At 36.8% G+C, this 14,254-nt stretch overlaps 1 protein-coding gene across 1 annotated transcript in view; it reads left to right on the forward strand.

Moving 5' to 3' along the window:
- RBM25 (RNA binding motif protein 25) overlaps positions 1 to 14,254 on the forward strand; it is a 60,178-nt gene that overhangs the window by 11,983 nt on the left and 33,941 nt on the right. The window contains exons 3-6 of the mRNA XM_039219931.1: positions 540 to 589; positions 2,383 to 2,550; positions 7,711 to 7,768; positions 11,981 to 12,141. Coding sequence (XP_039075862.1) covers positions 540 to 589; positions 2,383 to 2,550; positions 7,711 to 7,768; positions 11,981 to 12,141 — 437 coding nt within the window. The remainder of the gene's footprint in view (positions 1 to 539; positions 590 to 2,382; positions 2,551 to 7,710; positions 7,769 to 11,980; positions 12,142 to 14,254) is intronic.

The following is a 14,254-nucleotide window of genomic DNA, read 5'->3' on the forward strand; positions in this document are numbered from 1 at the left end:
GACTTGGGGCTTGATCCCACAACCCTGGGAACATGATCTGAAGTGAAATCAAGAATCGGACATTCAACTGACTAAGCCATCCAAGTGCCCCTGATTTTTGTTTTTATTAAAGAACCAGCAGTAATAAGATTCTATCTAAGTTTCCAGACTAGTTTCTCATTTGATAAGTTATTATTATTATTTTAAAGGATTCATTAATACTGTTGTTTACCCATAAGTGAACTTGTATTTGTGTAAGTTAGTGGTTTTCAGGATGTACTGAATCAGAGGAACATGAATCAACAACTCTCCAGTTTTTTAAACTTCTGAGATGAAAGCATGTTGTGGCAGTAGCCTTTTTGCTTTTAGAATCATTTTTTTGTTGTCATGTAAGTTTATATAAACTGGTCTGATACCCCATTGCTTTTGAGAGTAAGGCATTCAACAATATCTCATTGTCATCAGTCCTGCGTTTTTACATATTGGTAAGGCGTGTAGTAGATAGAGAATATAGTCTTATGTGACTGTGTTCTTATGATTTATTATGCTTTTTTTCTTAGGGACCCCAATGATTCCTGTACCAATGAGCATTATGGCTCCTGCTCCAACTGTAAGTATAATTTTAAGGAGGAATTAGGAGACACAGTAGTAATACTTCTTTTAAAGCTAAACAAATTGATAAAGTATTTTAAGGGTTTAAAAGAATGATAGGGAGTGAGAGGATCCATGTATTTGAGTATCATTTTCATTCAGCTGTGGATATTATGCAGTTGCCCCTAAAATAGCCTCCCTAAATAGTTTCATGATTTACCTCATATTCTGTACTCTCTTCATATACTTGTTATTTCAGATTTAGGACACTGGTGTTTTACATCATTCCCTCATTTTGTCTTGGTCCTGGGAGATAGGAGAATGTTCTGACATGCCTAATCTCATAAAAGGAAAAGACTATAGGAATGATCTTAGCAGAAATTTAAATTCTTAATTGAAATTTGAGTTAAATATATTTCCATTCTTTCCTCATACCTACCTAATTTTTAGCCCCTTCCAAACTAATTTTTCTCTGCGGTCTGGTATATTTTTAAGCTTTGCAAGTTTTACTGAAGCCTTTACTCTGCTAAACTGTTAACATTATTCAGTCTTAAGTCTTAATTCTTCATATTCATCAAAGCATTTATACATTCTAAGCATTTGTTAAGAATGCTAACATGCTATTACACATGAATAAATAATTACCCTCTTAACTGTTATTTAGCCAGAATTTTGAGACTTCATTTAGAATTCTATGAGGGAGGGTAGATCTCATTACTTTCAACTGTTTCTCTACCTGTGGATTTTGAAATGGGAGGGAGGAGGAGGTGTTATCTATATCAATAAGTAGATGGTAACCCTGTGGGGAAACAGAAATCTGCTGTGAGGCAGACCACTAAGAAGATAAGGTTCTGCAACCAAGGAGGGGGTCTGATTTTTTTGGATCGGACACCCATTGTTTGGCTATTTTGGAAAACCTCCACCTGACAGGTACTTATCCTCTTACGTTTCAGCCTAGGAAAAGGTGGAACTTGAGGTTTGGAGCAGCTCCCTCAGTTCACCTCTCTTTATTCAGTGCCTACTGTGGATGTTTTGCTAAATTCAATTCCAGATGTAAAAATGAGTAAGAGTGTTCCTCTGGCAAGTTGAAAGTTATAAAGGAAAAATAAAAAACACAACTAACTGATAAAGGTAAAATTTAAGTTTTGGAGAATGCTGTGAGAGTATTTGAATACTCTTGTCAGAGGATTAGTGGGGACGATTGAAATTTGCTTTTATATTTGTACAGAGTAGAGTTGTGAAGAATCTCCTGGATATATTTGATAATTTTAAATGACTTATGATGTCTTGGACATTTAAGAATTATGTTGTAAATATAAAAATATTTCCATCCGTCCAAGTTATTTTTATTTGCTTTTCCAAGTTTTTAAAAGAAAGGTAATCTAATAATAGAACTTGTCACAAATAACTCTGTGTTAATGAAAAATTATAGGAGCTTTAGAATCGGTATGTAGAACCTTTAATAATTGCTGTATATGTACTACTTTAAAATTGTAGGGGCGCCTGGGTGGCTTAGTCGGTTAAGCGTCCGACTTTCGCTTAGGTCATGATCTCGCGGTTCGTGGGTTTGAGCCCCGCGTCGGGCTCTGTGCTGACTGCCAGCTCAGAGCCTGGAGCCTGTTTCAGAGTCTGTGACTCCCTCGCTCTCTGACCCTTCCCTGCTCACACTGTCTCTCTCTCCTAGGAATAAATAAAACATTAAAAAAAAATTTAAAAAAAAATCATTAAAATTGTTGTTAGCCTAATGTTGCATTAAACATGATAGGGAATTTAATTGCCAGGTCCAATTTTATCGCTTTTTTTCCGCTCTAGGTTTTAGTACCTACTGTGTCCATGGTTGGAAAGCATTTGGGAGCAAGAAAGGATCATCCAGGCTTAAAGGCTAAAGAAAATGATGAAAATTGTGGTCCCACTACTACAGTTTTTGTTGGCAACATTTCTGAGAAAGCGTCTGACATGCTTATAAGACAGCTCCTTGCTGTAAGTGTTAAACTGCTTTTCATTTTTAAATTTTATTATTATGGATTTCAAGTCTATGAAAATGCAGAAAAGACTCAATAATCCTTTTCTCCTTTTTATTTTGAAAAATTTCAATCCTGCAAAAACAGTTGAGTGAATAGCATAGTGAATACTCGTGAAACACATTTTGCCACATTTATTTTCTACCTGTGCGCCATACCCCGCCACTTACATTTTTTCTGAATAATTGGATGTTAAGTTGTGACATGATATTTCATCTCTAAATACTTCCTGTTTCTCCTAAGACCGAGGACATTTTCCTATATGATCACAAAACCATCATCACACTTAAGAAATTTAAGGCTGGGGACACCTTGGTGGTCCAGTTGGTTAAGCATCTGACTTTGGCTCAGGTCTTGATCTCAAGGTTGTTGAGCTCTAGCCCCGCTGGAGGTGAGCTCCAGCCCTCCCACTCCCACTCTCCCTGTCTCTGCCCCTTGTGGACTTCTCTCTTTCTCTCTCCGTCCCTTGCTCGCTGGTGTATGCTCTCAAAAAAAAAAAAAAAAAAAGAAATTTAAGGCTGAACGGTATTTTTTCCCCTGATACAAAATTGTTAACTAAATATATGTACAGTTCACATGTAATTTTCCCAATAATCTCCATAATTGCTGCATTTTGTTTAGCTATGATTCAGTCAAGGATTTTACATTCCATTGAATTGTTATACCTTGCTGACAGCACAAAGCCCGATGTGGAGCTGTGCCTCATGACCTGAGCCAAAAATGAAGAGTTGGATGCTTAACCGGACTGAGTCACACTGGTGCTCCTAGACATCTTCTCTAATATAGAATAGCTTCCTGTCTTTGCTTGTTTTGTTTTTGTTTTTCATGACATTGACATTTTAAAAAATGGTTTATTTTTGAGCGAGAGCACCAGCGCATGTGAGGGAGGGGCAGAGAGAGAGGGAGACAAAAAATCCAAAGCAGGCTCCAGGCTCCAAGCTGTCAGTGCAGAGTCCAGCTCGGGGCCCAGACTCACTCACTGTGAGATGGTGACCTGAGCCAAAGTCAGGTGCTTAACTGACTGAGCCACCCAGGCGCCCTTTACATTGATGTTTAAAAAATTTCTTTTTAAATATGTGTGTATTTTAGAGAGAGAGAGCACAAACAAGGGAGAGGCATAGAGAAAAGGGGATGACAGAGGATACAAAGTGGGCTCTGCTGACAGCCTGATGTGGGGCTTGAACTCATTAACCATGAGATGACCTGAGGTGAAGTCAGACACTTAACAGACTGAGCCATCCAGTTGTTGCCTCATTGGTTTTCTTTATTGACCTAGTATAAAAATTTTTATCCTGGGGTGCTGAGGTACTTAGTTAAGCTTCCGACTTCGGCTCAGGTCATGATCTCGCTTGTTAGTGGGTTCAAGCCCCGTGTCACACTCTGGGCTGACAGCTCAGAGCCTGGAGCCTGCTTTAGATTTTGTGTTGCCCTCTCTCTTTCCCTTCCCTGCTCACGCTCTGTCTCTCTCCTCCTCTCAAAAATAAATGAACATTAAAAAAAAAAAAAAGATAAAATTTTTATCTTGGTGATAAATGTACATTAAGTGAAATAATGATTTTACAATAAAAAACAACAGTGACTGTACTCCCTCTCTCCCTAATCACTATTTTTTAAAGAAGTTATTTTAAAATCTTTTCCTTCTTGATTTTTTTGCCAGATCTGTTTTGTAAATTGTATGATCCATGAATTGAAAAATGTTTAAGAAATAAGCACCACAAACCTAGCTTTGTCAGGTTCAGTATTTTGTGATACTGACAGAGTTTTTTCAAGGGAAGAAATCATTACAGTTGGCCCCAATTCCCACTTCTTTTTCCACAGAGGTAATCACCAGAGGTAATCACCAGAGGTAGACCATTATCCTAAATTTGGTATTCATTTATGTGTGTATTTTTTTTTAACTTTTTTTTTTTAGTGTTTATTTATTTTAGAGACAGAGCTTGAGGGGGAGAGGGGCCGAGAGAGGGAGACAGAATTTGAAGCAGGCTCCGGGCTCCGAGCAATTGGCACAGAGCCTGATGTGGGGCTTGAACCCACAAACTATGAGATCATGACCTGAGCTGTAGTCCGATGCTTAACCAACTGAGCCATCCAGGCATCCCAGTGCATTTCTTACTTTAATTACATGCTTATATATTTAGAAAAAATTACACTTTATAAATCTTAACTCTGTGCTATATAACTTGTTTATTTTCACCTAATATATATATGGCTTTAGTTTATTTACTTATTGCCGTCTACCGTTGCATTGTAGTAATGTACCATGAATTTTCAATTTTTTGATGATAGTCATATGTATGTATTGTTTCTATTTCTTAATACTGTGTTTTGCTGTATTATTACTGGTAATGTCTTCAGTGAACATGAAAACATTTCTGTCATGTGTTCTCTTAGAAGTGGAAGTTCTGAGTCTTACAGCACGTTTATATTCAGTTTTACAAGATAATGCCAATTTTTTTCTAAAGTGGAATGTTGGGAGGATATTTTTTAAAAAAACCTCTATTTTGATATAATACATATAGTTTAAAATTCACCCTTTTATAGTAATGCAGATGTTTTTAATATATTCAGAAAGTTGTACAAACATCACCACTGACCTAATTCTAGAATATTTTCATCACCTCAACTAGAAACCCTGTATGTACCCTGTAAGTCAATTCCCATTCTCTGCTCTCCCTGGTGTATGGCAACCACTATCCTACTTTCTGTCTGTGTAGATTTGCCTATTCTGGGCATTTTATAGACACAGAATCATAGAATATATGTGGCTTTTTGTTTTGTCTTTTTTTTTTTTTTTTTTTACTTAATGCAATGTTTTCAGGGTTCATCTATACTGTAGCTTCTATCGGTATTATTTCGTTCCTTTTTACAGCCAAATATTCCATCTAATGGATATACCTCTCATTTTGCCCATCAGTTGATGGGCATTTGGGTTATTTCCACTTTTTGGTTATCCTGAATAATGGTGCTATGAATATTTGTGTGCAAGTGTGTGGAGATAATGTATACATTTTATTTGAAACATTTTTTAATTTTTATTTATTTTTAAAGTTTATTTTGAGAGAGAGAGAGAGAAAGAGAGAGAGATTAAGAATCCCAATCTCTGTGCTGATAGCACAGAACCTGATGTGGGGCTTGAACTCATGAGCTGTGAGATCATGACCTGAGTCGAAGTTAGATGCATAACTAACTGAGCCACTGTGGCTCCTCTTTAAGTTTTAAGTAGGCTCCATGCCTAGTATGGGGCTCAAACTTATAACCCTGAGATCAAGTTGCATGCTTTACTGATTGAGCCATCAGGGCACCCTTCATTTTTCTTTTAAGGCCTTAAATGTCTAGTGACCCTTGATTGTTCACATTTAAGAGTTAGGGATTAGAAGTCTTTTTGTGTGGATATGTTGGGTTTGTAAAATGTTGAAAGTCATTGTAGGGTAATTTAGCCAGTATTTGATTGGTTTCATGCCTAGTGAGTATATGATTGGCTGCTCTTGTTACCCATTCTGTATCCCCTCCTGATCTTTCATATCTGTTCTCTTCTGGTCACTTTCTTCATAACTTCATTCTGTCTTATCTGAGGATGGGGATAGTATAGTTGCTTGTAAAGATGGCAGGCTATCTTCTCTGGGGTGGGGATTAGAGTAGTTGCTTGAAAAGAACTCTTGAGGCTTTGATTGTTCCATGTTCATTGTCAGGCAAGCACTTGTTTTTATTCAGCTTCATGCTACAACTTGGTGTACTCTGTACCTACCTTTTACCTCTAGTCTAGGTCCACTTGGCTTTGTAGAATCCATTAGTCTAATTCTTTCTCAGTAATATCTTCATCTGCAAACACTTGGAGTTTTGGCTTTCTTTGTTATACTGAATGAGTTCCCATCCTTCCATTTGCCTTTTGTCTTTTTTGTAATTTTTTTTAATGTTAATTCATTTTTGAGAGAGAGCATGAGTGGGGGAGAGGCAGAGAGAGGGAGACACAGAATCTGAAGGAGGGCTCCAGGCTCTGAGCCGTCCAGATTCGAGAGCCTGACGCAGCCCTCGAACTCACAGATGGTGAGCCCATGACCTGAGCCAAAGTCAGATGCTTAACTGACTGAGCCACTGAGGTGCCCCTTGCCTTTTGTCTTCTTTTTTTTTTTTTTTTTACAAATAGTTTATTGTCAAATTAGTTTCCACGCCTTTTGTCTTCTTAAAATTTTGTTGAATTCTGCCGGTTTCCTCCTGCAATGTTTGATCTCGTGGGTTTTTATTTTTTACATTCCTTGATAATCATTTTATTGGTTTCTCTGAAGGAAGATGTGAAAAATACATGCATTCTCTCAGTTTTGACAGGCAATCTTCAGTTACTGTTTTCCACACATAACTTTTTTTTTTAACCTTTTAGTTTTAACTTTAATAATTAGAAATAATATTTAAAAACTTTACAAGTAAACAAAATAATGTTCTACCCTTCAGGTAACCTGCCCCACTCATTTCTGATTGTTTTATGGAAATTTTTTTTCTTTACATAAAGTGTTACTATATATTTGCAATTAGATGTCCCATGTGTTTTTGCATCCTATTATAAAGCATTTCCCCATGTTACTAAAATCCCTTTATAATACAATCGTGCCTGACTGGCTTCCTGGGTAGAGCATGCGACTCTTGATCTTAGGGTTGTGCGTTTGAGCCCCCACATTGTGGTGTAGAGATTACTTAAAACAAATCTTTAAAAAGTTGTTTATAGTATATATATGTCTTTCAAAACATAATCTTCATGGACTTTTTTATTTGAATTTATTATAGTTTCTTTTAAATATGATATTGGTAATTTTGTTTTATATGTATGTATTTTGGATAAGATAAATAATACTGTATAATTTCTATATTAAAAGGTAGCCAATTTTCTGCAAATAAGAAAATCTGTAAGAATTATTTTTCTTTTAAATGATGTATTATATATTTCTTTTATATAATAGGCTTGTGGAAATTGAGAACATTTTAAGAAATTTAATAGCTGGTATGGTTTTTCTTTTCTTTTCTTTTTTTTTTGCTTTTTTCTCCTGGTGGAAATATGATTGTGCTCTTATTTTTATTACAAATTAGTTTACTTTATTAAATGGTAATGATCATTTTTTTTGTTTTGAAGAAATGTGGCTTGGTTTTGAGCTGGAAGAGAGTACAAGGTGCATCTGGAAAACTTCAAGGTATGTAATTTTTTTACTGAGATGATTTTAAGCTGTATACATAAGTCACTTCTTGCATGTTTTACTCTCACTGTCCTTAACCATGGAGTATTCTGTCAGCACTCTTTGACTTCCTTCTTACTGCAATAGGATTAAGGCAGTCAGGAAGATTTAGCTGAGAGTCGAGATTAGAAAGTGGAAGAGTATTAGGAAAGAGGTAGGAGAGGAAAAAATATTCAGATTGTTTTTTTACAATATTATTTTGAAAAGTCTATTTTCTCAGAACAGGGGTGTATGATTAGTATTCAACAATTAGGACTTAGGAAGAAACCAGAAGAGCAGATTGTGAGACAACCTGTTTGTCTTAGAAGCAAACTGTTCTTTCTCCTTGGTAAAAGCACCTGTTTGATGTACATTCTTCTTTTAATTGTTTATTTTTGAGAGAAGGAGCGTAGCCAGGGGAGGGGCAGAGAGAGAAGAGGGAACAGAGGATGCGAAGCAGGCTCTACATGCTGACAGCAGAGAGCCTGATGGGGAACTGGAACTCACAAACCATGAGATTGTGATCTGAGATGAAGTCAGATGCTTAATTGACTGATGTACATTCTTGAAACACTTTATTATGGAAAAAATCATGCGTCTATAAAATCAGAGTAGTGTGATGAACTTCCATATACTCATCACTTAGCTTTATCAATTCATGGTCAATTGTGCTTAACCTGTATCCTATCCATTTTCTCCTTGTTATTTTTTAATTTATTGTTTAGTTTTTTAAAAAATATTTATTTTCGAGGTGGGGGAGGGGAGAGAGAGAGAGAATCCCAAGCAGGTTCTGCGTTCTCAGTGCAGAGTCCAGTGTAGGGCTGAAACTTAGGAACCATGAGATCACAATCTGAGCCAAAATCAAGATTCAGACACTTAACCACTGAGCCACCCAGGTGTCCCTTCCTAATATTATTTTTAAGCCATTCCAAGCACTTATTTTGTCTATGTTAGTGTGTGTCTTTAAAAGATAAGAGCTTTTTAAAAAGCTTACTGAAAATACTATCGTAAGATCTTTAAAAACTATTTTTCTTAATATTATAAGTCAGTGTTCAGATATCCAGTTATAACTAATACCAAATTTTTAAATATTTTGTTTGATGCAGGATCTACACATAGTCAACACAATGCAGTTGGCCTATTTTTTAGCCATTTTTTGATATTTTAAGTTCTTCTGTCTCTTTTCCTTTGCAGTTATTTCTGGAAGAAGCTGTCATTTGCTCAGTAGTGTTTCTTTTAAAAAAAAAATTTTTTTTAATGTTTATTTCTGAGAGAGAGAGAGAGAGAGAGACAGCCTGAGCAGGGGAGGGTCAGAGAGAGAGGGAGACACAGAATCTGAAGCAGGCTCCAGGCTCTGAGCTAGCCACCAGTACAGAACCCGATGCAGGGCTCAAACCCATGAACTGTGAGATCATGACCCGAGCCGAAGTTGGACGCTTAACTGACTGAGCCACCCAGACACCCCTCAGTAGTGTTTCTTTAGTCTAGATTTGCTGATTGCAGCTCCATGCAGAATAATTTGCCAGTGCTTCTCTGTCTTCTGTGTTTTATGTAAACTGGTTGGTAGTTGTATCTTGAGACTTAGTTAAATTTGAGTTCGTGTGTGGTATTTTTGTTGATGATTTCATTTGTAGGAATTTTCTAAAGGTATTCTTCCATCATCAGACACTGGGTTACCGGGTTGTCTTTTTTTTAGTTAAAAATTTTGTGGTTGTGGTGAGGCTGTTGATTGTCTATTTCTGGATTGATTGATTTATTGGAGGGTTGCAAAATGTGCTAGTCTAATTTGAAGATTTCTGCCATTCCTTCATTGAAAAATAAATCTTGTGGTGCCTGGATTGCTCAGTCAGTTGAGTGTCCCTCTTGAGTTTCTGACTTCGTCTCAGGTCATGATCTCGTAGCTTGTGAGTTTGAGCCCCGTGTCAGACTCTGTGCTGATAGCCTGGGCCTGCCTCAGATTCTCTATCTTTCTCTGCCCTGCCCCTGCTTGTGCTGTCTCTCTCTCCCTTTCTCTCGCTCTCCCTCTCTCTCAAATACAAATAAACATAAAAAAATTTTTTAATACTTCTTTTCAAGTTTTATTTATTTATTATGAGAGAATGAATGAGAGAGGGGCAGAGAGAGAGGGAGAGAATCCCAAGTAGGTTCCTTCCTCACTGTCAGTTCAAAGCCTGAACTGGCTCCAACTCCCCAACCATGAGGTCATGCATGACCTTAGCTGACACCAAGAGTCAAATGCTTAACCGACTGAGTCACCCAACCACCCCAAAAAAATTGAAAAAAAAAAAAAAAGAAAGAAAAAGAAAAAATAATTTTTCTGGGGTGCCTGTGTGGCTCAGTCATTTAAGTATCTGACATCAGCTCAGGTCATGATCTCGTGGTCTGTGAGTTCGAGCCCCGCATTGGCCTTTGTGCTGACAGCTCAGAACTTGGAGCCTGTTTCATATTTTCCCTCTCACTCTCTCTGCCCACCTTACCACTCAAAAAATGAATAAATGTTACCAAAAAAAGAAACATCTTTATTAGACTACTGCTGTAAGAATAAACTTCTACTTCCATCTAGTATTTGGTTAGAGGTATATTTTATATAATGTAAAACAGGGTAAATGCTTTGGTTCTTTGACTTTTTTCAGAAGAATTAGTTTGTGTTCTCAGCATCCTTTAGCAGTGACTTTTTTTTTTATAAAGAACCATTTTGAATTTAAGGATTGAAGCATGTTCATTTTGTTGTTAAACTTAGTAAGAATTAAGTGTCATCTTTATTGTCATCTTTATTATTATTCATCATTATTGCTAGTGAAGCTTAAAATGTCTTAAGTTGCCTCTGCAGGTTGGATTTCCTATGGTTTTATCAGTCTTAACTGTTTTTGATAGCTCCTTTGTTACCTGGAATCTAAGCTTATCTAGTAGTTTTTCCATGCCAGACCTAGGATCAGCCATTTCTTTAAGGAACTCTGGCTTCTTTTAGTGGTAAATTGTTTTAAAAATCAGAATCTGGGAATTAGATATATTCATTATAAGACTCGTTTAGTCTTTGCTTTTACATTTTTCCAGTGCATGTTAATTCACATTCAGGTCTAAATGGTTTTTATTTAATCTTTTCTGTCATATCTGTATTTTTTTTTCCCCATACTGAGAATTCAAGTTTCAAGGACATTGGGATGATAGACTATTAAGTAATTATTGGCTTGGTTCGTCTCACATTTCATATATAACAATTCAAGACTAACCACATCTATGCTCTCATCAGCAATATGGTTATAGAAATTTTCTTTTTTATTGACAGGTCTTTTGTCTTTATGATGTATCACACTGAAAAATCTAGAGTCAAATTTACTGTTTTAAAATCAGAATAGGGGTGCCTGGGTGGCTCAGTTGGTTAAGCGTCCAATTTCTGCTCAGATCATGATCTCATGGTTTGTGAGTTTGAGCCCTACATCAGTCTTTGTGCTGACAGCTTGGAGCCTGGAGCCTGCTTTAGATTCTGTGTCTCCCTCTCTTTCTCCCCTACTCACACTCTGTCTCTCTCTCTCAAAAATAAATAAACATAAAAAGAAAAAATTTTACATCACTTAGAATAGTTCCTCTCTGTGTGGTTATGTCCTTAACTGTATACATATTTGGGTTCATTTATTTTAAGTTTTAAAATTTTTAGATTACTCTTTTAAAATTTGTTTTAATATCTCTGATTCAGAGTCATGGTAATAATACTTAGACTAGTTATTAGAATGAAATAGGCACAGAAAAATTAGATTCATCACTACGATAAAAGTTCAATACTTTTGTAGTTTGATGACTCAATCGGAAAGTGTTTTGAGAGGTTCAGGCAGCCTGTTGTCATATAATTGTAGCTATATACATATAATTGTAGGAAGTCTGGATGGAATGATATCAGGAAATAATGAAAAGACTCAATTATGAAATTTGTTGGTTGTGCTAAATATTTTATCAGCACTTAAAATAAGAAGCGATTTGCCTGATTAGAACTTTTCTTTCCCGTTTCTCTCTCTCTCTCTCTTTTTGGTTTGAGGGTGTTAAAAAAAATCATCAAAAGTAATTGGAGGAAAGAGGAGTGGCAACATGAATAATCCTGGTATATAACATTTGGTCTCTAATGATTTTAATTTTCCATAAATACTATGTTTTCATAACTGTGTTGATATTTGACTAATTCTTTACATCCATTTTTAGCCTTTGGCTTCTGTGAGTATAAGGAACCTGAATCTACCCTCCGTGCACTCAGGTTATTACATGACCTGCAAATTGGAGAGAAGAAACTACTTGTTAAAGTTGATGCAAAGACAAAGGCACAACTGGATGAATGGAAAGCAAAAAAGAAAGCTTCTAATGGGGTATGTTTTCTGTAGTGCTATCTTTTCTAGGCTTACTGTGCCCTTTGAGTGTAAATACTTTTTATAAGTGAATCTAATGTGGGGGCTTCACAAGATCATCCTCACCATAATATGTGCTTGTGGCTAAATGCAGGAGGGTGTTTTTATAGTTAATCATCATTTTAAGTCTTTTATCTACCCATGGAGATAGATGACTGTTGGTTTGCTTGTTCCAGGTTAGAATGAAGGTAGTGAGGGAGGCTGGACAAGGTCTGTCTCTTGATTTTGACCCAGGTTATGATCTCACAGTGAATTTGAGCCCCACTGTCAGCATGGAGCCCCAGCCCCCGCCACTACCCTGGGGACACCCTGTGCTCTCGCTGTCTCTCTCCCAAAAAAATCCACAACTCTCTAGAATAAGACTTTTTAGATTTTCCTTGCAGTGATAACTGAACTCTTAAAGTGTGGATTTAATGTCTTCACAGTTTTATGCAATTCCTTGGGTGTCTGTCTTTTTTTCCCTATGTTTAATCATTAGCTAGTGAGGTGGTTTAATTTGTAGCATTTGCAAAAGTATACTCTGAACATGAAGCAAATCACTTCACTCACAATTGTGTGACTTTTGATTTAATTTGTAATCACTATTAGTGAGAGGAACCATAATTTAAATCTGTTTATATCTTCAAAAATAGAATTGTAGCCACCTCCAATAAAAACAGAACAATTATTTCAGATAAGATGAAATCTAAAACATTAACAGACTGACTTCTGGGTGGACTTGGCATGGTGCCCAGAGATACTTGCATTCATAAGACAGGGCATAGCTTCTTAGAATGTCGAGTTATTCAACAGTATTGGGAAAAAGAAAAAGTAGAGCAATGCTGACCAGATAATTTTTTCTTATCAGATAATTTTTTTCAAATAACTTTTAAGTAAATAAAACTATTATGGAGTAGATGACAGATTTGTCATGATTTTTCAAGATAAAATATGGGAAGGTTTGTTCTTTCTTTTTTCTTGTTGATTGTTGTGGAGAAGTTTAGAAAACTGACCTAAGATGGATGATACAAGAATGAGACATTAAGTGGGTGCCTGGGTGGCTCAGTCATTCAGGTTGGCTCAGGTCATTATCTCGCTGTTCCTGAGTTCAAGCCCTGTTTTGGGTGAGGTCATGCCCTGCTTGGGGTGAGCATGGCTCCACTTCGGGTTAGCCCCTATTCTCTCTCTCCCTTCTCCTCTTCTTTTTCTCACTATCCCTCCTGGGATTCTCTGCCTCTGTCTGCCCCTCACTCACTTGTGTCCTCTTTCTCAAAAATAAAAAAATGAAACATTGAGAAACTCATATGGTAATTTATTCAGGCATTTTCCTGTCTCCCAGGAGAAGACAAAACACAATTAGTTGTATAGTTCTTTTTGGGTAAAAAAGAAACACAAGTTTGTCTAAAAAAAGAGTGAGATATTTTTCTTGACCCAGAATTTTAGTACATGTGCTGCAGAAGCAAGCACCTTGACCCAGAATTTTAAGAGGAATTATGTGCCTTGTCTAACAGCTTGATTGAAAGTTTTTATATAGATTTTGCAGAATCTGTAGAAGCAACCTTTGGCCATTAGTGAAAGTATTCCTTTTGAGGTCACCATGCTGGCCTAGTTCATGCCCTGTTGCTTTCTGGCTGTTCATCAGTAGCAGGAGTAAAGATATATGCTTGATCGTTACAAGTGTGGTTGTTAACCACACATTCCAGAATGACTTCTGGGGGTGCCTGGGCGGTTTAGTTGGTTAAGTGTCCGCTTTAGCTCAGGTCATGATCTCACGGTTCGTGGGTTTAAGCCATACATTGGGCTCTGCACTGACACTTTGGAGCCTGCTTGGGGTTCTTTCTCTCCCTCGTTCTCTCTGGCCCTCCTCACTTGCTCTCTCTTTCAAAATCAATAAATTAAAAAAAAGAGAGAATGACTTCTGACCAATGTTGGAAGTACTGATAACCTCTGGAAAGAGCCTCTTGCATTGCATTTTTCTTTAAATTTTTTAATGGTTATTTATGTTTGAGAGAGACAGAGCGGGGGAGGAACAGAGAGAGAGGGAGACACAGAATCCGAAGCAGGCTCCAGGCTCCGAGCTGTGAGCACAGAGCCT

Source organism: Hyaena hyaena, unplaced genomic scaffold (genome assembly GCF_003009895.1).
Source record: "Hyaena hyaena isolate Hyena2069 unplaced genomic scaffold, ASM300989v1 scaffold_851, whole genome shotgun sequence".
Taxonomy (NCBI): domain Eukaryota; kingdom Metazoa; phylum Chordata; class Mammalia; order Carnivora; family Hyaenidae; genus Hyaena; species Hyaena hyaena.